At 32.9% G+C, this 25,939-nt stretch overlaps 1 protein-coding gene across 5 annotated transcripts in view; it reads right to left on the minus strand.

Annotated features, from left to right (window-relative positions):
• The window catches only part of PTBP2 (polypyrimidine tract binding protein 2), an 83,747-nt gene that overhangs the window by 50,501 nt on the left and 7,307 nt on the right, over window positions 1-25,939 (minus strand). For all 5 annotated transcript variants that reach the window (XM_004263058.4, XM_004263059.4, XM_012533520.3 and 2 more), the window contains exon 3: window positions 11,590-11,665. In XM_004263058.4, coding sequence (XP_004263106.1) covers window positions 11,590-11,665 — 76 coding nt within the window. The remainder of the gene's footprint in view (window positions 1-11,589; window positions 11,666-25,939) is intronic.

The raw sequence follows: 25,939 nt of genomic DNA on the forward strand, positions 1-25,939 counted from the left end.
GGGTGGGAGGGAGGGAGACGCAAGCGGGAAGAGATATGGGAACATATGTATATATATAACTGATTCATTTTGTTGTGAAGCTGAAAAAAAAGAAACTGTCAAACTGTGTTCCAACTATTTTACACTCACCAACAATGGCATATAGTTTCAGCTGCTCCACATCCTCATCAACATTTGGCATTACCGATTTGTTTAACCTTAGCCTAGATTCTAGTTGGTCTGAAGTGGTATCTCATATTAGTTATAAATTGTGATTTCCTTATGACTAATAAATCTTTTCATGTGCTTATTAGCCATTCGTGTACCTTCTTCTGTCCATTTAAAAAATTAGTCTCTTTGTATTTGACATGCAAGAATTCTTTACATACTCTGGATATAAGTATTTATGTACGTCAGACATGTATTGATATCCGAATGAATATTAATATTTTCTCTCAGCCTGTGCCGTGCCTTTTCATTCTCTTAATAATGTCGTTTGATGAGAAGGTTTTCATTTAGATGGACTCTAGTTTGTAAAGTATTCCTTTATGGTTAGTGTATTTTTGTACCTTTTCTAAGAAATCTTCATTTACCCCAAGGCTGAGGATACATTCTAGGATTTTTTTTCTTAAAAGCTTTGCATATTTAGATTTTAGGTTTAGGTATGTAATTCATCTTTTTCCATACGGCATGAAGTAAGGTTTGAGTTTCTAATTTTTTTTTTGTTTTCATTTGTGTATCCAACTGTTCTAGCACCACTTGTTAAAAATACTTCCCTTTCACCATTAAATGACCAAGGGACCTTTGTAAATAATCAACTGACCCTAAATGTAGGAGTTTATTTATAAATACTGTTCTGTGACACTAATCATGCTATACTAAACTGCTGTGATTACTTTACTCTTGAAATGAAATAGTATTCCAACTCTTTTTTTTCTTTTTCAAATGGCTTTAGTTATTCTAGGTCTTTTTATTTCCATATAAAGTGTAGACCAATTCATCACTTTCAATGTAAATGCCTGTTCAGCTTGACTGATTTATAAATTCCATCCCAATTAGGGGAAAAATGACATCTTTAACACATTGAGCCTTCTACTCATGAACATGGTGTATCTATTTATTTAGGTCTTTAATTTCTCTTTGCCATGCCTTGCAGTTATTGATGTAGTTATCATGCACATTTTTTGTTAAATTTATTCTTTGATATTTTGTCTTTCTGATGTTTCTATAAACGGATTTTTTAAAATTTCATTTTCCAAAACTTTGCTAATAATATCAGAAAAAAATTATCTTTGTATGGTGAACTGTATCCTGTAAACCATTCTAAAATCATTTAGATTCCTTTGGGTTTTCTATTTTAAAAATCATGTTGACTGTGAATAATACAGTTTTAATTCTTCCCTTCTGATCTTTATGCTTTTTATTTATTTTACTCGCCTTAATATAAGCAAAAGCTAGAAAAATTGTGGAAACAGACATCCTTACTTCATTCCTCATTTTAAGAAGAAAACATTCACCCCTGCAGGTTTTGTTGTTGTTACTGTTGTTTTAAAGAAATTGATTACTTAAATTTACCTGGAAACACAAAAGCTCTAGATTAATCAATCAGAAAAAAAGAGCAAAGTTCCTCAACCTCATTAGTCATAAAAACTAAAATTAAAACCTTGAGAAACTACTTACACACCCATTAGAAGAGATAAAAAGATAATACCAAGGTGAGGATGCTGAACAACTGGAACCTTCATATACTGCTGGTGGGAATGTAAAATGGTATAAGCACTTTTGAAAACTGTTTGGCATTAAATGTACATAAGAATTAAACATACACCTACCACACAAAACAGGCATTCCACTCCTTAGCATTTACTCAAGAGGAATAACAGTGGATGTTCACGTAAAGACTTGAACATGATTGCTCCTAACAGTTTTACTCATAATAGTCCCCAAAGGGAAATGACTTAAGTGTCCATCAATGGCTGAATGAATAAACAAAATGCAAACACTACTCAGCAGTAAAGAGGAAAGTGAAAGCAGTACTACACAGAAGAGTACATAGTACATGATTCTGTTTATACAAAATTCTAGAGAATTCAAACTAATTAATAGTGACAAAAAGCAGATCAGTGATTGAGAAGGGGATAAAACAGGAAGGGATGGCTACAAAGGGCTATGAGGAATCTAGTATGTGTGATGGATATATATTTTGACTGTCAGTGATTTCATGGGTGTATACATCTTTCAATACTTATCTGACTGTACAATTTAAATGGATGCAATTTATTGTATGGAAATTATACCTCAATAAAACTGAATTTAAAGTGGAAAAAAAACCATTCAATATTTCACCATTATGAATGAAATTTATTGTAGGCTCTTAGTAGATGCCCCTTGTCTACCCTGTAGAAGTTCCCCTTTCTTATTAGTTTTCTGAGAACTTTTTATCATGAATGGATGCTGTATTTTTGTCAAATGCCTTTTCTGCTTCTATTAACATGATGATTCTTTTTCCTCCGTTATTCTATTGTGATAAATTACACTGAATTCCTTTTCGACTGTTAAACCTTACAATCAAGAGGTAAGCCTGAATTAGTCATCATGAATTACCTTTTACATACTGCTGAAAGTGATTTGCTAATATCTTGTTAAGAATGTCTGCATTTATGTTAATGAAAAATGTTAGCGTGAAATCCTGATTTCTTATATTATCTTTGTTAGATTTTGGTTTTGGTAGCTTCATAAAGTGAATTAGGGAGTATTCCCCTTCTCTTTTTCTAAAAAAGGTTAAAAGAAAAAATGGCTATTATTTCTTACTTTGAAGTTTCATAAAATTCAACAGTGAAACCGCCCATGCCTGAGTAAAACCACCTACAAGTGAAAACCACCTACGAGTGAAATCACCTATGCCTGAGTAATCTCCATGAAAAGATGTTTTTTATTATTAAAAATTCAATTTTGATAATAGAGATAAAGGTAATCTATATCTATAATATTATAATATAGAGGTAATCTATTATATCAATTTTGGTTCACTAGATTTATAAAAGAGTTTGTCTATTTCACCTAAGTTGCTGAATTTATCAGCATTACCGATGCTTGTGATACTGTCTTTCTGTCCTATTACACTGTGTAGGATCTGTAGTGATATCTCCACTTTCATTCCTGATTCTGGTAATTTATGTTTTCTTTCTCTTTCTTGACAGAAATTTTAAACCTTTCTTTTTTTCTGCTACAGATATTTTCCAATGTAGGTAGATAAGTACTAATATAGAACTATTTTCCCCCCATGCACTTCTTGTGGGGAAAATATTTCTATATTTTCATCTATATTCCAAGAAAATATAGATGTATTTTCATTTGGTGTATGATTAAAATATGATGTATTTTCTTTCAGTCAAAAATATGCCCTTTATATCTTCTGTGATTCATGTGCTTTTCAGAATTGTGTAAATTTCTAAATATTTGGTAATTTCCTAGATTTCTGTAAATCCCACTACAATCAGGTACTATATGAGCTTCAATCATTTGAAATTTATTGTAAGCTATGTTAACATCATGTTGAATATCCTATGTACATTTAAAAGGCTATTGTGCAGTTACTGGATGTCTTGTAAATGTGACTTAAGCCAAGCTGACAGCATTGTTCAAATCCTCTATGTACTGTTTTTTTAAGATCAATTCGTCCTATCGATTACTATGAGGAATGTTAAAACAGCCACAGCCAATTGTAAATTTAAAATTGTAGATTTCTCTGCTTCTCTTTTAATTTTGTCATTTTTTAATATGTACTTTGAAACTGTTATTACTAATATACAAATAAAGGAATGTTATATTTTCCAATATATTGACTTTTTCGACCCTAAGAAATATGCCTTTTTATACCCGGTAATACTCCTTGTCTTGAATTCTACTTCATCTGATGTTAATACAATCACATCAACTTTCTTGTGCTTACTGTTTGCGTGAAATATTATTTTCCATCCCTTTTACTTTCAACTTGTGTCTCTGTACTTCAACCTGACGACAGCAGTAGACACCGTAATTAGGTCTTACTTTTTAATCCAGTATGATATTCTTTGCCTTTTAATTGGACTTCTTAGACTACAAATGTCCAAAAGAAACATACCAAAAGCCACATAAATTTTAAGTATTCTAGTAACCACATCAAAAAGTAAAAGGGAGTGAACTTCATTTTTTTTGAACAGGTTCTTATTAGTTATCCATTTTATACATATTAGTGTATACATGTCAATCCCAATCTCCCAATTCATCCTACCAGCACCACTCCACCACTTTCTCCCTTGTTGTCCATACGTTTGTTCTCTACATCTGTGTCTCTATTTCTGCCCTGCAAATGCGTTTATACGATATCTGTTTTTCACTTTCTGATTTACTTCACTCTGTATGACAGTCTCTAGATCCATCCACATCTCTACAAACGACTCAATTTTGTTCCTTTTTATGGCTGAGTAATATTTCATTCTATATATGTACCACATCTTCTTTACCCATTTGTCTGTCGATGGGCATTTAGGTTGCTTCCATGACCTGGCTATTGTAAAATAGTGCTGCAGTCAACACTGAAGTACATGTGTCTTTCTGAATTATGGTTTCTCTGGATATACGCCCAGTAGTGGGACTGCTGGGTCATATGGTAATTCTGCTTTTAGTTTTTTAAGGAACCTCCATACTGTTCTCCATAGTGGCTGTATCAATCTACATTCCCACCAACAGTGCAAAGGGGTTCCCTTTTCTCCACACCCTCTCCAGCATTTGCTGTTTGTAGATTTTCTGATGATGCCCCTTCTAACTAGTATGAGGTGATACCTCACTGTAGCTTTGATTTGCATTTCTCTAATAATTAGTGATGTTGAGTAGGTTTTCATGTGCTTCTTGGCCATCTGTATGTCTTCTTTGGAGAAATGTCTATTTAGGTCTTCTGCCCATTTTTTGATTGGGTTGTTTATTTTTTTAATATTGAGCTGCTTAAGCTGTTTACATATTTTGGAGATTAATCCTTTGTCCACTGATTCATTTGCAAATATTTTCTTCCATTCTGAGGGTTGTCTTTTCATCTTGTTTGTAGTTTCCTTTGCTTTGCAAAAGCTTTTAAGTTTCATTAGGTCCCATTTTGTTTATTCTGATTTTTATTTCCATTTCTCTAGGAGGTGGATCAAAGAAGATCTTGCTTTGATTTATGTCAAAGAGTGTTGTTCCTACGTTTTCCTCTACGAGTTTTATAGTGCCTGGCCTTACATTTAGGTCTCTAATCCATTTTGAATTTATTGTTGTGTATGGTGTTAGTGAGTGTTCTAATTTCATTCATTTACATGTAGCTGTCCAGTTTTCCCAGCACCACTTATTGAAGAGACTATCTTTTCTCCACTGTATATTCTTGCCTCCTTTGTCACAGATTAGTTGACCAGAGGTGCGTGGGTTTATCTCTGGGCTTTCTATCCTGTTCCATTGATTTATACTTCTGTTTTTGTGCCAGTACCATATTGTCTTGATTACTGTAGCTTTGTAGTCTAGTCTGAAGTCAGCGAGTCTGATTCCTCCAGCTCCCTTTTTTCCCTCAAGACTCCTTTGGCTATTCAGGGTCTTCTGTGTCGCCATAGAAATTTTAAGATTTTTTGTTCTAGTTCTATAAAAAATGCCATTGGTAATTTGATAGGGATTGTACTGAATCTGTAGATTGCTTTGGGTAGTATAGTCATTTTCACAATATTGATTTTTCCAATCCAAGAACATGGTATATATCTCCATCTGTTTGTGTCATCTTTGATTTCTTTCATCAGCATCTTATAGTTTTCTGAGTACAGGTCTTTTACCTCCTTAGATAGGTTTATTCCTAGGTATTTTATTCTTTTTATTACAATGGTGAACGGGATTGTTTCCTTCATTTCTCTTTCTGATCTTTCTTTGTTAGTGCATAGGAATACAAGATTTCTGTGCTTTAATTTTGTATCCTGCAACTTTACCAAATTCATTGATTAGCTCTACTAGTTTTCTGGTGGCATCTTTAGGATTATCCATGTATAGTATCAAGTCATCTGCAAACAGTGACAGTTTAACTTCTTCTTTTCTAATTTGGATTCCTTTTATTTCTTTTTCTTCTTTGATTGTTGTGGCTAGGACTTCCAAAACTATGTTGAATAATAGTGGCGAGAGTAGACATCCTTGTCTTGTTCCTGATCTTAGAGGAAACGCTTTCAGTTTTTCACCATTGAGAATGATGTTTGCTGTGGGTTTGTTGTATATGGCCTTTATTATATTAGATTCCTTCTATGCCCACTTTCTGGAGAGTTTTTACCATAAATGGTGTTGAATTTTGTCAAAAGCTTTTTCTGCATCTATTGAGATGATCATATGGTTTTCATTCTTCAATTTGCTAATATGGTGTATCACATTGACTGATTTGCATATATTGAAGAATCCCTGCATCCCTGGCATAAATCCCACTTAATCATGGTGTATGATCCTTTTAATGTGTTGTTGGATTCTATTTGCTAGTATTTTGTTGAGGATTTTTGCATCTGTGTTCATCAGTTACATTGGTCTGTAATCTTTTTTTGTAGTATCTTTGTCTGGTTTTGGTATCAGGGTGATGGTGGCCTCACAGAATGAGTTTGGGAGTGTTCCTTCCTCTGCAATTTTTTGGAAGAGTTTGAGAAGGATGGGTGTTAGCTCGTCTGTAAATGTTTGATAGAATTCACCTGTGAAGCCATCTGGTCCCGGACTTTTGTGTGTTGGAAGATTTTTAATCACAGTTTCAATTTCAGTGCTTATGACTAGTCTGTTTATATTTTCTATTTCTTCCTGGTTCAGTCTCAGAAGGTTGTGCTTTTCTAAGAATTTGTCCATTTCTTCCAGGTTGTCCATATTACTGGCATATAGTTGCAAATAAATTAATTTTAATAATATATTTTAACCCAATATATCTGAAATATTACCATATCAACATATAAATCAGTATTTTAAAAAATGAGATTTTGTGTTATTTTTTTGGTACTACGTCTTTGAACAACACACAAACCCATTTATATCTCAGTTAGGAGTAGTCACATTCCACATGCTCCACAGTCTCACAAAACTAGTGGTTACTGCACTAAACTATGTTAGTTTAACCAATTTACATTTACGTTTATGACTGGGCTTAACACCTAGCTCTTTATTTTCTAACTGTCCAGTGTTTCGTTGTTCTTCTCTTGCTATATTTGATAGTATTCCATTTTAATTCCTCTATGGGCTTTTCTTTTTAAATAGTCTTTGAGGTACAATTCACATAAAATAAGATGTCTATGAAGTTACAATCTGACAAGTTTTGACATATATTTACATCTGTGAAACCTTCAGCATAAGGGAATATATATATCCATCACCCCCAAATTTCCTTATGCCCTTTACAACCCTCTCCCTTGCTCTACCCACCTCTAAATTCCAAGCAACCACCAATTTGCTTTAATATGCAATCTCCTAGAGTTTTATATAAATAGACTCATACAGGACATACTCTTTTTTTTCCCGTCTTTCACAGAGCATAATTATTTAAGAGATTTATCCCTGCTGCTGCATGTAACATAGGTCACTCTATATGGCCAAACAGTATTTCACTGTATGCAATGGAATTCAATACCAAAAGAGCTATCTTTTTATATATTCATCTGCTGATGGACACTTGGGTTGTTCTGGATTTTAGATATTACGAATAAAGCTACTATGAACATTCCTATGAGTGTTTTAATGAGTATATGCCTTCATATTCCTTGGGTAAGCACCTAGGAAACAAATAGCTGGATCATACAGTAAATGTTTAGCTTTTTAAGAAACTGCCAAATTGTTTTCCAAAGTAGTTCTACAATTTTACTTTCCCATCAACAGTATATTAGTGTTACAGTTCCCCCACATCCTTTCCAACACTTAGTATGATCAGTCTTTCAAATTTTAGCTGTTGCAGAGATGTGTAATGTTATCTCACTTTGCATTTCTCTAACGACAAATGATGTTGAACATCTTTTTCATGTGCTTACTTGTCATCTGTATATCTTTTTTGCTGACCAATTCAATTACTTTTGCCAATTTATCAAATTGGGTTGTTTGCTGCCTTATTGTTGAGTTTTAGAGTTTATATATGTAGTCTGAATTTATGTATATTCTGGATAAAAATCCTTTATCAGCTATATATATACATATGTATATGTATCAGACATCTTTGTAAAGATCTGCCACTCCATGGCTTATCTTTTCATTCTCTTAACAATGTCTTTTGAATAATGTAAGTTTTTCAAACTAATGAAGTCCCCATTTGTTCTTTCATAGATTGTGCTTTTGGGGTCACGTTAAAGAAATCTCTGCATAACCCAAGGTCACAAAGATTTTCTACTATGCTTTCTTCTAGAAGTTTTATAATTTTTAGGTTCTACATTTACATCAAAGTCCATTTGGAGCTCATTTTTGTATGAAGTATAGATCCAAGTATCGATAGCTTGTTGCTGCTGTTGTTGGCAGCATATGGATAGCCTATTGTTACAGAATCCTTTGCTGAAAAATCTATTTTTTTCCTCCACTGAATTGCCTTTGTGCCTCTGTCAAAAACCAGTTGTCCATAACTGTGTGGCTTTATTTCTGGACTCTCTATTCTGTTCCATTAATCTATTTATCTTTCTTTATGCTAATACGACTTTGTTTTGATTACCCTATGGTTTACAATAACTTTTAAAAGCAGGAGTCAGCCCTCCAACTTTCTATTTGCTTTTGAATGTAAGTCTTTGTACCTTTTTAAAGACATTGTTTCAATATGCAACTTTAATTTACCAGAATATTCTTATGTAAGAGTTAATACTCTATCATTTCATGTAATATAAAAACCTTAGACTGTAAAATTCCATTTATCTTCACTTTGTGCTAATCACTGTCATATAAACATCTATGTACAGAATGAACCACATAATTCAAAGGTTTTCTGTATACCTAAACAGTCTTTCAAAGAAGTTTAAAGGAGTAAAAGAGATAGCTTTTTAAAATTTTCACACATTTATTTACCATTCCTGGTACTCCTTGTTATTTCCTGTAGATCCAAGGTTTTGTCTAGTGCTATTCCATTCAGCCTAAAGAACTTTTTTTTCTTTTAATGCAAGGTGTTAGTCTCCTGTGAGATATCTTTTTCTTGCTTGCTTATAAGATTTTCTCTTTATTATTAGATTTCAATATTTTGATTATTGTGTGCCTTGGTATGTTTCTTTTTACTTATCCTACCTGACAGTTTTCTTCAAATTTTAGAAGTTTTCAACTATTACTGCTTCAATTACATATATTTGGCACCATTCTCTTTACTCCCTCTCTGAAACTGCAATTACATGTATGTTAGACTACTTGATCTCCCCAAAGATATACTTTTACTCTCTCTGGAAAACTGAGTAATTTCTATCAATCTGTATTCAAGTTCATTAACCTTTCTTCAGTTGTCTTCAAACTGCTGTTACTCCCAACCAGTGAATTTTTCATTCCAAATTCTGTATTTTTCAATTAGAGCATTTCTATATGCTTTCTTTATAGTTCTTTTCTCAACACATTCTTCCATGTTCATTATCTCAATATTTTCTTTTATAGCTTTAAAAATATTTATAGTCCTTGTCTGCTAATTCCAATATCAAGGTCATTTTGAGGTCTATTCTTATTGAATGCTTCTTCACAGGATTCGTAAAATTTGATGGTATGCAGGATATTGTGGATGATAGTTGTGGGAAGACTGAATCATGTTGTCTTCCTTAGGGCACATTGTTTTATTTAGGCAGGCAATTCAATTACTGGTGAATCCTTCATGTCTTGTCAGGCTGGACTATCAGAGTTTATTAACTTAGTCTTATGGCTGTCACTTACTATAGTGTATGATCCTTTCTCTTAAGACCTGAGCTTTTTGCAGTCTAAACAGAATGTCTATCTGCAAGACATATGCATTCTAACTACCCAGAACTCCAATGTCTCAGAGCACTGCACAACCTATGGAATCACCATTCTAGCTCTGACCCACAGCTGGTCATTTCTGATAGACCAGGAGAGTCTCAACCTACACATATGCAGCCCAGCCATTATTCAAAACTCTGAATTAAGTAAGAATCCCCACACCAAATTCGGCCCTCCAACCAATGCCCAAACCCCTGGACAAGTTCCTTTTTCAGGATCCTTCTCCATAAATCCCACATGTCTCAGCAGCTTTGAATTCCAATCTTAGTCTCTTCAGCACAGTGAGACCTCCATGCTTTACTTCAGCTCCACCTCCATGTGCTACAACAGTAGGGTACCCCAAAGCAGAAAAGCCAAAGTATTCATGAGACTCACTTCATATGTTTCCCTTATCTCAGGTTTCATTATCTTGTACTATTTACTCATCAATTCCAGACAACAGCTGTCCCATATATTTTATTCAGTTTTGTAGTTTTTGATTTTGGGGAAAGATGGAAAGAAGGAAAGGCTGCTACCAGTACTCTGTCATAGCCCTACATATTAATTTAGAAAACATTTCCATTATCAATCATTAAATGTACTATTTCAAAAAACATGAAACTGGCAAAGCAGAGATACAGATATTTGAGCCTGTTTGTTCAATTATTTGTACATGGTACCTTAACTATCAAAATCATGGCCTAGTGACTTTGCTTTGTAATCATGACATGGAAAACTCGGTAATGATGATGTGCAGAAAAATTCATCTTAACATCATTATAACTATATTTGAAAAATACTTCATTATAATTTTTACTTAATTGTCAGGGATGTGTACATGTGCACTGAGGTGTACATATACACAAGCATGGCTACCTGAAGGAAATCAAAATGCTTCCATTCTTTTACAATCTTTATATTGCCCAATACGATTCCTAAAACAAGTAATTCAGAAAAGGGTTTAGAAAAAAGAAACTTTGGCTTTAGGTAATAATATAAAATGTAGGGTTATAAGGCAAACTAATTCAGTCATCATCAGATTCAAATTTGGTCCACTGGCCATAAAACTAAGCTCTAAAAATTAGTCTGTATTTATTTATAGACAGACATTACAACCAACCAACAGTAATGTTTCAAATATATAAAGCTTAAACACCCTAACTATGAAGATTAAATAAATCATTTTATATTTCCAAGTAAATAAATAAAGGAAACCAATCCAAAGAGTTAAAAATACTGTTACCACACAGAAAAAAGATTTAAAGCACATTAAAAAAACAGCTATGCAACTGAATCTTATGGTATTTTTTTTTACAGTTTGGGCTTTAGGATTTATGGGATAGAGAAGAAATACTTAAAAATATTTTATGACACACAATAGAAGCTAAGCACAAAAGTACAAAAGGAGTGAGAGTGAGGGAACTTGTAACATGAAAGAAAAAAAGGTTACATTTTTGTGATTAAAAGCAATCAGATTTAGTTACTTGCCCACAAATCACCCACTTCAAGGTTTTTTCACTTGACACATACATACTATAGTAAAATTTCTCTAAACTGTTTCAACACAGAGTATTTAAAAATAAAGGCTATTCTGGTAAAACACACTAAACTTTTAACATTCTGCTCTGCAAAATGGCAAATTATGAGACTGTTAAGAGAGTTAACACTTACCTGTAACCACCATGCTGCTCATGTTGGAGTTTGGACTACTGAGAACACTGCCTGAGAGTAGTTCGTCAGATCCTCTCTGTTAAAACAAGAACAAATTAGCATAAGACCCCTTTACATTTAAAAATATTAATCTGAAAGTCTGTCACTTATCTGGTAACTTTTCAAACAGTGTCTGAAAAACAGACACTGAAAAACAAATGTCAAAACAAATGTCAGGTGTTACACTACTGGGAATAAAAAATTTAATCCCTAAAATAAAAAGTTAACTCCACTGTCCTATCCATCTCTTCCTTTTCCACAAAGCCAACAGTGTTTCCTTCCTTCCATTCACCCAAGTCCAACAGACAATAAATAGGAAAACTGATTAGGTTTCATAATCAGAAGCCTTGGAGAACTACATCATTTTTTTAAATAAACAAACTAATGCCACAGCACCTGGACTTTCTCACAGACACTGTGAATCCTTCAGCCTCATAGCCCTTTACTCATCCAGATAACTCAGGTCTTTAGAAAATGAGAACTTCACAATGGTGAGTTGGACAACTCATTTACATGAGCTGGACAATTCATTTTCATAATCATTAAAATTAAACAATTAGGTATATATTCCAATGGCTAGAACACTGTAAACAAAGGCAAAAATCTATGGAATGAGAAATTTCCTTCTACCAATATAAAGAGATTGAATCATGTCTTTAAATCCTTTAAAGAAAAGGTTATAAATCGTATGTTCTCAGAACTGCACAGTTGTTCAAACCAACCAATGTTGTTTCAACTATTTTAAAAATGTGTGTACATATAAAAGTATGTGTGAGCAGACTAATATTTAAAATAGCTAAATCAACTGTTTTGCATATTTTAAGTATGTGTATACTTACATACATGGGTAATTAATATTTAAAATAACTAAATTAACACTGGCTGATTTAGACAATCAGGACAAAGTTGAATGCAACCACCAAAGTGGAAAAAAATGTACAAAAGAGATAATTTACCAAAGCATTTTACAAAGTCCAAAACAATCCAAATTAACCATAAAATTTATGTTAATTTGTGTTAAACTCATACTTTAATAAGCTGTATTATAGTAAGTATCACAGTGATGAAAAAATATTTATACGTCATCCCCTTTTTAAAAAGCTTTCTACTTGCTAGCATCAAGTTCACAGAAATACAAGCATGAGAAAAATAAAAACATAGTATCAAGTCACGTTAATACCATATTTACATCATATTTAATTTTTTAATCAAAGTATGGAAGATTCAGCATGGCATTGTTTTATAAAGACATGATATGATATACAGAATTAGATACTTTAGAGATCCTTAAAGTGTGGTCCCTAGAGCGGCATTAGACCTGGAAATTTCCTTAGCAACATATGTTCTCAGATCCATCCTAGATATACTGAACAAAACAATGGAGACAGGATCCAACAACCTGAGTTTTAACAAGCCTTTCAGATGCTTCTGATGCATGCTGAAGTTTAAGAACTGCTGACATCCATTATTGGTTCACTATCAACAACAAAAAATTTCCTAGTATTTTTAAAAAATTTTTAGAACACTTTTAGGTTTAAAATAAAATTGAGAAAAAGGAACAGATTTCCCATATACCCGCTGCCACCAAAGATGCGTCGCCTCCCCCATTATCAACATCCTCCACCAGGCTGGTACATTTATCACCAAGGATGAACCTATTTTGACACATCATAATCACCCAAAGTTCTGTTTAACTAAGGGTTTAATACTGTACATTTTAATACCTAAGGGTTTGGACAAATGTGTAATGACATATCCGTCGTCATAACATCATACACAGTATCTTCACTACCTTAAAAATCCTCTGTGCTCTGCCTATTCATCCAAACTCCTCCCAACCCCTGATCTTTTTGTTGTCTCCTCAGTTTTGCCTTTTTCAGAATATAGCTGGAATCACATAGTATGTAGCGTTCTCAGTTGGCTTCTTTCATTTAGTAATTTGCATTTATGGTACCACGTACCCCTCATGCCTTTTCATGGCTTGATAACTCATTTTGTTTTACTGCTGATAATTACCCCATTGTTGGGACGTACCACAGTTTATTAATCCATTCACCTACTGAAAGACATCTTGGTTGCTTCCATGTTTTGCCTATTATGAATAAAGCTGCTATTAAGATCCACGTGCAGGTTTCTGTGTATACGTAAGTTTTCAACTCCTTTGGATAAATACCAACGAGTTGCTGGATCGTACAGTACGAGTATGGTCAGTTTTGTAAGAAGAGCCAAACTGTTTTCCAAAGTGGCTATATAGTTTTGCATTCCCAATATATGCGAATTCCTGACACTCCACATCCTTGCCAGCATTTATGGTTTCCAGTGTTCCAGACTTTGGCTATTCTGACAGTGTAGCAGTATCTCATTGTTATTTCAGTTTGCATTTCCTTAATGACATGATGTGAAGCATCTTTTCAAATGCTTATTTTCCATCTGTATATCTTCTTTGGTGAGATGTCTGTTAAGTTATTTGGTCTATTTCCTAATCGGGTTGTTTTCTTATTGCTGAGTTTAAAAGTTTTTTGTATATTTTGGATAACAGCCCTTTATCACATGTATCTTTTGCAAAAGTCCAGCTTATAAATTATTTTTTTCATGGATTATGTCTTTGGTGTGGTACTAAAAAGACATCTTTATACCCAACTCATCTAGATCTTCTCTTACCTTATCTTCTAAAAGTTTTATAGTTCTGCATTCTATATTTAGGTCTATGATCCATTTTGAGTTAATTTTTGTGAAGAGTGTAATATCTGTGTCTCAATTCATTCTTCTGTACCTGTATGTTCAGCTGTTCCAGTAGCACTTGTTGGGGAGACTACCTTTGCTCCTTTGTCAAAAATAAGTTGACTATATTTATGGGGGGGGGCTCTATTCTGGGCTCTCCATTCTGTTTCACTGATCAACCTGTCTGTTCTTTCACCAAAACCACACTGTCATGATCACTGTATCTTCATATTAAATCTTGGAAGTTGAGTGGCATCAGTCCTCCAACTTTGTTATTCTCCTTCAATACTGTGTTGGCTTTCTGGGTCTTTTGCTTTTCCATATAAATTTCAGAATCAGCTTGTTGACATCCATATAACTACTCGCTGGAATTCTGATTGGGATTGCACTGAATTTATATATCAATTTCAGAAGAACTGACATCTTAACAATACTGAGTCTTCCTATCCATGAACGTGGAATATCTATCCACATTTATTTGGTTCTTTGGTTTCATTTATCAAAGTTTTGTAGTTGTCCTCATGTAGATCTTATATGTATTTTGTTAGATTTATACCTAAGATTTTCAAATTTGGGGGTGCTAATGTAAACTGTATTTTGTTTTTAATTTCAAATTGCACTTGCTCACCATTGGTATACAGGAAAGCAATTTACTTTCCTATTAATATATTAACATTGTACCCTGCAATCCTGCAATAACTACTTATCAGTTCCATGAAATTTTTTGTCAATTCTTTTGGATGTTGTACATAGACTATCATGTCATCTGCAAACAAGTTTTATACCTTCCTTCTCAATCTGTATACCTTTAATTTCCTTTTCTTGCCTTACTGCATCAGCAAGGAATTCCAGGAGGATGTTGAAAAGAAGTGGTGAGGAGGGACATCCTTGCCTTGTACTTGATCTTCATGAGAAAGTGTGGAGTTTCTCACCATTAATATGATGTTAGCTGTAGGGTTCTTTGTCAAGTTGAAGTTCCCCTCTGTTCTAGTTTAGTGAGAATTTTTATCATGAATGGGTGCTGAATTCTGTCAAATGTTTTATCCTCATCTAGTGATATGATCATATGATTTTTCTTCTTTAGTCGATTGATGTGATGAATTAACCTAGTTTTCTTTGTTTCTATGACAATTATGCCATATGGCATTTAAGAAAAAGGATTCCGTAGTTCAGCTTTCACCTACTATGTCACTGGTAAATTACTTACCTGTTCTAAACCTTAACTTACTCATTTGAAAAACAGAGATAACATCTTATCACAGTCCTTGGGCTCTGACAGGTTTCAGGACTGAGACTAGCCCAACAACTTTCTCCTCTGGAGAAAAGAGAACCATGACAGAAAGACATGGGACAAGGATGTGAATATCAAGTTCCTGAGGAAAATGAGATTCTCAGAGAGAAAGGAAGGTTCTCACTCATGTATTTCTGGCCTCCACAAACACAAAGGTGCTACAAAGGAGGTGGACTGAGTGCTACATACCTGCTAAAAGCTGTGAAAGCACAAACTCATACAACCAATAAAAATATAAAATACATATAATGACATACCGAAGAGGATCAATAAAACCAAAATTTGATTTTTTGAAAACAAGACAACAATAGACAAACTTTGGGTGAGAATTAGGTAAGCAAAACCAAAAAAACATAATTATATATCATTAGGTCATGGAAAAAAACAGATGAAAAAAACTTAGCCCAGTGAATAACCTCATGGAGCATACTGATACCATTTTCTTACAACTGCAGGACTTTCACTTATGAAAAATCAACTTCTAGGTTATTTACACCACTATGTTCTGCATTACCATTTTGTTATAGTGGTTTAGCCTTTACCCTAAAATATATGTATCTGTAATGTGAAAAAAAACGGCACTGCATATTTTAACTGGCTATCTCTATAAGAGTAAAAAAGACAGAAGAAAAAATGAAATTGGATCCCCACCTCGTACAATAAATGAATTAAATTTTTTTCTGATGAATTAAGAGACAAACGCAACAGATAAGACTTTAAAATTTTTCAGAAGAAAATATTTTATGTTTATACATGAGTATGTAAGTCACAAAAGTGGATCACATACTATGTAATGAATACCTCAGTAAGTTCCATAGAGAAGAAATCATACAGATCATAATATCTGGTCAAACACAATAAACATATTTTAATGAAAATAAGAGAAAAAAGAAAAATAGAACAAAATCTAATTGTTGTAGTTTATTCAGATAAAATTTTGAAACTGTTCCTAAAAACCTGAGCCAAAAATAGAATCAAACCTTCAAATACAGATTCCTATGAAAATTTAGACCAGTTACTCATAAAAAAATAGGCAAGAGATAAGATTAGTTTTCAGCACACACGAAATGGAAATTATCCTTAAACAGAAAAGTTGTTTCATCTTGCTCACAGTAAAAACAAATTCAAATTAATACTAGATTTAGATGCCATTTCACCTCTCAGACTGACAAAACCCCAAGCATTTGACAATATACTATACTATGGCTAGGGGGAACTGAGGCACTTGCATACTTTCTATACAGTGGTATAAAGAAATGAGATTTTCCATATATACCCATGGAGTGATTTCCAGAGTGTATTTCTCATTAAGTAAAAAAGGTAAGATATTAAACCCTGTGTATTCTGTGCTACCTTTTCCCTAAGATGGTGGGAGCTAGCACGTAAAAGGAAATTCACATTTACTTCTACTAAATAAAAGAATAAGCCAAAAACTAGTGAAAATAGATACCTATAAGGGGATAGAAAAAGCAAAGTAGAGTGGACAGGAGTGAAAGACTAGACATCCATGAATGTATCTTGTTTTGCAGTTTTGACTTTGGAAAATTTGTTCAACATGAAAAAAATTCCCTAAAAATGAAAACCAAAATGTAACAAATAAACCTAACTATTAGCTTGGTGGTAGAACCGCACACAGAATTATCTCAATAGATTTAAAAATTCTGTGATTTTACTATACATTCTTTGCAAAATACACTTTAAGGACAAAAATAACTGCAAACGTCTTAAAACTGTATTACAACGTTAATGTTAACACTGATGTTGCTTTTTAAAGAAACTAGTATATATGCAATTATGTTAACACTAGCAAGCAAGAGTTTACAACATACAAGAGATACAAACAAAAAACTGGAAGAGGAAAAATTGTAAAATTACATACAAACTGGAAATAAATGAGTTCAAATATATTTGTCTCAAAAAAATTTTGTTAGCTTTGTGAATTGAAAAAAACCTTAAAACAACAACAACCTAAAAGCAATTGGCACCTTTGCACCCACATTACTGTGGTCTCTAAGGACCAGGTCTCACCAAAGGACCATTCTTTTTAAAGAAATGGCTAATTGAAGTTTTGGAGGAAGAAATGATACTTTAGGTAAGTATCAAAATTACCGGTATTATGAGCTGCTGCTGGCCCAAGATGAGAAAATTTAAACATTTTTAAAGGAATGATCATTGCAATAAGACTGGAATAAACGTAAAAATCCTTGCCTTCACAACGACCTAACATCACTGCTAAAGAACTCACGTTACACTGGAGTTACTGGAGTTACGAGCTCATGAGGAAAAAATTTTTAACTGAAAATCTACCCTGCTTTTCTTTTGATAAGGGTGTTTCAGTATGACCAAATGTTTGATGAAAAAAGTTCTTCCAACAGAAAAATATTTTAAAATATATGCAGGAGAAAAAAATAATATCACCATTTTTGCAATACCCAATGAAATTACTCAATTATCAGCTACTAAAGCCCACTAGGTGAAAGGATGATAGAGCACTCTACACTGGATGCATCAAGCTGAGGACACTTAAACCTACTGATAAATGTCAGTACTGAACCTACTGATAAAACATCACAAAGAGGTAACTAGACATGTTCCTCCTGGTGTGATACATTAGAAATTACAGAGTACATTTATAAAATATTCTTGCTAAAAATTAAACCTGAATCCGATCAAGCCTCATCTAACTACAAGTACACAGGAAATACAAGACATGGGAAACACACAAAATGACAACATGAAGGTATAATCAGCAAAATTATAATTTTCAGAAAATTGTACAGAATAGATGACCCAGTTTCTCTAAAAAAGAAAATCAAGAAAGGGGGAGGGAGAAGGAAAACTGACATAAATAGACTTAAAAGAACCAAATAAACATGTTGACTTTCCTTGATCCCTGATTCAAAGAGAAAATATAAAAGACTTCTTTAAAGTGACTGGGAAACTGACTACTGTTAGACATTAGATGATATTAAGAAATTATTTTAGTGATGGGGTGGGATTGGGCAAAATAAGTGAAGGGGATTAAGTGATACCAACTTCCAGTTATAAAATAAATAAGTTACTGGGATGTAATGTACAGCTTGGGGAATATAATTAATAATTTTTTACAGTGACAGATGGTTATGGTGATCAATCTGTAATGTATGTAAATTTTGAATCATTATGTTATACACCTAAAACTAACATAATATTGTATGTCAAATATACTTCAATAAAAAAGGAAAAACATTTAAAATTTTATTAGGTATGATGATATAAATGTCATCTTTAAGAGATTATATCTATTAGAAATACACATTGAAGTATTTAGGAATGATATAAAATAATCACCGAGATCTGCTTTAATATTCTCCCACAGGAAGGCAAAGGAAGTATATTATTATACCATTCACCCTACTTTTGTATACCTTGAAGCTTTCACAAAGCTTAAAAAAGTGAAAAAGCTGTAAGACGTTGATGAAACACATTGAAGAAGACACAAATAAGTGGAAAGATATTCCATGCTCATGGACTGGAAGAATACTGCTAAAATGTTCACACTACCCAAAACAATCTACAGATTCAATGCAATCCTTATCAAACTAAAGATTTAGTATAACTAAGCCCCTTGGCATCAGTCTTAGCAATGACTTTTTGGCTTTGACACCAAAAGCAAAGACAACAAAAGCAAAAATAAATTTAGACTATATCAAACTTTTAGCTGCTGCAGAGCAAAGGAACCCACCAACAAGATGAAAAGGCAACCTACTGAATGGGAAAAAATATTTACAAATCATAGATAGAAAGTTAGTATCCAAAATAAAGAACTCATACTACTCAGAAAAAATGAACAGTATGATCAAAGAAGACACAATAGACATTCTTCCAAAGACACACAAACGACCAACAGGAACATGAAAAGGTGCTCAACATCACTAATCAGGGAAATGCCAATCAAAACCACAATGAGATATCACCTCACACCTGTTAGAATGGATATTACCAAAAAAATAAGAAATAACAAGCACTGTCGAGGATGTGGAGAAAAAGGAAGACTTGTGCACTGATGATGGGAATGTAAATTGGTGTACCCACTAAGGAAAAGGAAAACAGGTTCCTCAAAAAATTTTAAAAAGTACAACTGTATGATCCAACAATACCACCTAAGTATTTACCCAAAAGAAATAAAATCACTATCTATAAAAGATATCTGCACCCTGTATTCATTGTAGCACTATTTACAACAGTCAAGACATGGTAACAACCTAGGTCTCCATCAACGCATGAAGAAAATGTGGTTAATCTATACAATGAAATACTATTCAGCTATAAACAGAAGAAAATCCTACCATTTGCAACAACATGCAAATGAGGTCATTAGGCTAAGTGAAACAAGTCAGAGAAAGACAAACACCATATGATCTCATTTATATGTAGATTCTTAAAAAAACAAACAAAAACCCAAAACACTGAACTCACAGATACAGAAAACAGTGGTATCCAGAAGCACAGCCAGGCCTTTTAGGGAGGGACGGAGAGGGGATAGGAATTAGTGAAGGTGGTGGTCAAAAGGTACAAACTCGGAGTTATGACATAAATGACTCCTGACGATATAATGTACCGCATGCTGATAATAGTTAATAATACTGTATATTTGAAAGTTGCAGAGAATAAGTCTTAGAAATCCCCATCACAAGGAAAATAATTTAACTATGTGTGGTGATGGATGTTAACTAAACTTATTCTGGTAATCATTTCACAATATATACATACATCAATTCATGTTGTGCACCTGAAAATAACACAATGTTTCTACATCAATTACACCTCAATCTTAAAAAAAAAAAAAAAGAAAAAAGAAAAAAGGGAACTCTTAAAAGTCAAAGCTTACTGCCCAAACTATCAACTGATCTTTCTTCACCTTGAATGCATTTTTAAACAAGAAAATAAACATGTTCGGGATGGAATTTAAAGTGGACAAAAAATAATACAGTAAAATAGATCTAGTGTGGGCAAAAAAAGACAAAAACATAAATTAGTGAATCATGAAACAAACAAAAAAATTAACAAAAGCTGGTACTTTGAAAAGACCAGTAAAATAAGGTCTCTGATAAGGAAAAAAAAAAGAAAAAAGATAAAATATGAATGTGTACTGTTAATAAAAATTTAAAAAGGGAGAATTTAAAAATGCTATAAAATTCTGGGAAATAGAAAAGTACATCAATAATAGAAAAGTAAATCAATAGAAAAGTAAATAGAATAGAAAAGTAAATCAATAACTTTGGAAAAAAATCAAACTGGCAAAGAAGCATCTCTCTTTCCTCATGCCTACACATAAGCTTTTAAAAATCCTTCTAACATGTAGGGAAAATGATGGGAAGTACATACGGTGCTGATTAGCTTTGGTAAAATTATCAGTGAATTAATGTATTTTCCTTTTTGCCTAAAGCATTAAGTTTCTGCATTAAGCATTAAACAAAATAGTACGGAGAAGTAAAGGAAAAATTCTTCAAAGAAAAATATCACTGTTCTCTCCAGCTCTGCCATCTTATTTTTTTGATAATACAAATACAATACTCTCCAATTAACTTATAAATTTAGTACAACTATAATCAAAACCTGAAAAGTCTTCATGGAACTTAGCCAACTGATCTTAAAAATATATATACAGTGAAGAAAATGCCAAGACAATTTTGAAGTTGCAAAATTCACTCTCCAAGATTCCAAAACTTACTGTGATGCCACGTTAAATTAAGACATTTGGGTAGGAAGACAGTAATAGACAATGAAACAAGAGATACCCCAGGGAAAGTTTCACACATATATGGAAACCTGACAACTAACACTGCAGATCAGTAGGAAAATATGAACCATTCAACTGAGTTTGTACCAGATTTGTTAGCCATTTATAACACATTACACAAAAATTAAATTACATGTAAACTGAGGCCCTAAATGTGAAAATCAAAATTTAAAAATTTTCAAAATAAAATCCAGAAGACTATATAGTATCAAACCTTGAGTTTAAGAAAGATTTCTTAAAACTAAAACGTAAATTTAATGTTAAAATTTCCTACTCTATTCATCAATGCAAAAAAATCAAGCCACAGACAGGAAGGAATTTATCTGTACCATATATAACTAACAAAGCTTTAGTACCCACAATATACAAAAACTCCTAGAAATCAGTAACAAAAAATAAAAACTTCAAAGTTGACTTCTAATAAAGGGCTCCTTCTAAATAGGATTGACAAATTAAAGAACTACAATACCAAGCATCACCATCATTTGAGCACTTACAGCCATTCTGTGCTAAATCTTTTACATATTATTCAATCTTCAACATAATTTCTGAGGTAGGTCCTGTTAAACCCATCTTAAAAGTTGTAAAACTGAAACTCAGAGGTTACCTTGTTCAATGTTAGAGGCCAACTCTAGTCTGTTAATTCTACATCACGTGCTTTTAATTTGACAAGCCCTTCATTGAAAAAAATTTCTTGTCCACCATCAGTAATGCCAATTTATGTTCAATTTTAATATATTTCTATTATAGAAAATTTAATTGGACTTTCAAGATATACTTCTTTGTATATATCCTTTCAGAATACTGACAAACAGATGTCTATTGAGCAAACTATGCTGAGCATAAACAAATTGAAGAAAAAGTTATTACAAAATGTTCTTGGAAAAAACATCACACAGACATATGCAAAAAAAATCAGATATCATATCTTCTAATGGAAAAACATATCACCACTTATAAAATATTACTAAAAACAGAAAGAGAACCTGATGGTCTGTAGATCCATCTACCAACTGACTATATGGACAACATAACAATTACAACATCAGAATACAATCAGTATATGCAGACTATGGACAACTCTGTAAGACCAACAACCAGTTTTCTTCAACAATAAAATGTAATTATGAAAAACCTCACAGTGATAAAAGGAGAATTCGTAAAGTGAAAGAAATTTAAAAGGCATGTCAATTTACTGAATGTGTTCTTATTTGATCCTGATCCCTCCCCACCACGAAAAATGAACTCTGTAAAAATATTATGACTTTCATGAGACAAATAGAAATCTTACAAATCTGGCACTTAAGAACATTAAGCAATTGTTGCTATTTTTTTGGGGGGGGGGTGCACTAACAGTACTGTGATTGTATTTCTTTAAAACAGAAAGAGAGGGAGGACTGACCCTATCTTTTAAAGAGACACACCAAAACATTTATGGATGAAACAATCTGGAATTTTTCTCAAAATAATACAGGAGGAGAAAAGTAGAGTGTGGATCTCCTAAGTTTTAGCAATGGGTTGTTCGTTGATGATTGTTGGGGCTGAGTGACATATAAATAACGCTTCGTGATACTACTGTGTCTTTTTTTAATGTTTAAAATTCACCATAACAGTTATAAGACGAATCATTGCTCAAAAACACATACCTTTCATAACTGTTGTATTTTATTACTTTTAAAGTAAAAATATTACCTAACCACCTTAGCCCTTAATGAAGTATGTCCGAAACTAAATTAGGAAAGCTATTACAGTTCAGGAACACAAATGGACCAAGTAAGAGATTAGAATAGTTAACGACTATATTCTAATTCATGGTGCTCCATACAGTACCAAAGCCAACTATTTTGCAGCTCAGTCTCCACATTCTAAAGATAGCAGAATAATGAGCTACTTTCATGTATGGAAGCTTACAGATATATGGAATACTGCCTACCACATGAAATACTTGAAATTTTCTCCAACCTATCGGCCATTCTATTTTTTCTCTCCCTCCCATATATTACACAAACCCTTCGCTGTAAAATCCATCATTCAGCTAACTTGTTCAAGGGCTATGAATTTGTGCCAGCCTATTGACAAAACTTTGGCCATGTCTTCCCCTCAGCATATACTGCTCACTTCTGCTCCCAAACATTTACAATACACAGGTTACAATCCACTGATTTCATGAAATCTACTCTGATTCTACCAACCAATCTTCCCTAAACGTAGCCATAGGGCATTTGCCTAAACCTTGTATATTTGTTTCTTCAACTAGATGAGGTTCTAGAGATACAGCTCTTTTGGATCTCCAGCAAAAAGGAAGAATGTTGTGCAATAAAATTGATATTTACCTTTTTACTGATAAGTGGCTCATGAGATTATGAGCATGTTGAAGCCAGAGACCCTTCAATAGTCATTAAATATATACTGAGTATGTACTATTTAACAGGCACTACTGATGACACAGAAACAATAAAACAAAAAAGGTCTCTGCCCTCAAGACACATATATTCTATTCTTAATGTCTCTGAATCACCAGTCTTTAATACAGTGCTGACATTCAGCAGACACACTAATGTCTCTAATTTGAAATTCTAATACAAATACCCTAGCAAGCATTATGTAACATTTTAAGAAAACTCAAAATCTAAAAACCCAAACAACACAGTTTTTCTTAACCTACCTATTATAAATCAGTTATGTTCAACTATTAAAAAAAAGTTTTCTTTAGCATTATTTTACTGTAATTGTCTAGGAAAGCCAATGATGATGAATAAAATAGTCATATCACAACTTAAAACTGTGCATTCAGCAATTTACAACCAGTGCTTTCAAAATTCTAGTGAAATTTAACTTGAAAAAAGCTAACTACTTGGGCCCATTATTCTGCAAGAATTTCAAAGGCAAAAATGGTTAAGAGTACAGAAATGAAACCTCTGAAACAAATTACAAAGAACATAAAAAAACATTTTAAACAAATGCAACAAACTTCATATTAAAAATTCACAAATTTCCTTTCTTGTTTTACAATCTCACTGACCTGACCAAATAGAAAGGAGTCTAAAATCATTGAGAACTGAGTAAAATCTACAGCACATTTATAAGGATAATGAAAAATGAGATTTCAACATACCCTAAAGCTATAAAAATTGTTTGTTCTTTATGTAGTATAAATTGGTTAACATTAACAAAGGACCTAATTCACAGAAAATACTTTTTATGCATAATCACTTTTAATCTTCAGAATTTATAATCTCAATTTTAAGGAAACTGAAATTAAAAATGTTTAAGTATCAGAGACAAAAAAAATAAATTATACTACTTCATAATTCAAACACGCCTAGATGCCCAAAACTGTATGAGGTAAAAAAGTAATAAACTGTAAGAAAAAGTACCTATGATGTATATGAATCAATTTTCTTTTTATATAGAGTTGTAACAAACAAGATAATCATTGAAATAGATCACATATACAAAGAGGCAGTTCACAGAAACAGAAAGTCAAATTTTAAAAATCTCACCCATTTCAAATTACAAAACTTTTTTTTTTACCGTGAAATTAGCTAGTATTCTAAATTTTTATTAAAACCCAGGATTGGTAAGGGTGTAGAAGAACAGGCACTCCCATACACAACTGTAGAAAACAAATGAGTAAAGAAACTTGTGGCATTGTGGTTTTAACAAACTTTTTAATTGTAAATTTCATTTGACACTGCATTTTTACTTCTATTTTTAGTATGCTTCTATTTTTAACTGCAAAGGGAATCAAACCAAAATGTTCATCAATGTGGATCTAAATTGTGGTATGTCAAGCAACTACACTGTGGTGCATCCACAGAACAAAGAATAAGATAAATCTATTACTGCAGAAATATTACATAATTTTTTTTTAAAAAATGAACTTCTAATTTTGGCCAAGAAGGTATAACATGAGCCAGTTTGCCCAACTGAGAAAAAAAATAAAAGAAAAAGAAAATCACACATAATATATAGAACGATGTTCTTCAAGACCACTGGACATCAGACAATGATGAACAATGATCCCCCAGAGTCAGAAAACAACCATGGGGTAAGGCCATCATCGTCCCAGCTTACTCACTTGAGAAAAAGTCCAGGTCAAGGCACAGCTCAGATAAGGAAACCAAGTCGAACTTGGAAAACTCCCTGAGAGTTAAGAAAGAGGCAAGAATCCAGGGGGACCAAAGCAACTAGAGTTTATATGGCAGAGTTCCAAAGAGAGTTGCACGGAGAGAACTCTGGAAATCTGCAGAGAATCCTCCCTAAGTATCCAATGCATGTGCATAACTATGTTAAGGGTAAAGTAGAAGATTATTTGTCTTGTTGTTTAAATCTTTTAAAAAGATAAATGGCTGTTTAAACAAATAAAAAGAATGCCGTATAGAATTTATAACACATAGAAGTAAAATGTTATAATAATAGTACAGAGGCCAAAGGGGGAGAAGTATTCTAATATTCACATAGTATATGTAAAGTAGCATAAATACTACTTAAGACTGTGATAAATTAAAGATGTA

This window comes from Orcinus orca, chromosome 1 (genome assembly GCF_937001465.1).
Source record: "Orcinus orca chromosome 1, mOrcOrc1.1, whole genome shotgun sequence".
NCBI classification, from domain to species: Eukaryota; Metazoa; Chordata; class Mammalia; order Artiodactyla; family Delphinidae; genus Orcinus; species Orcinus orca.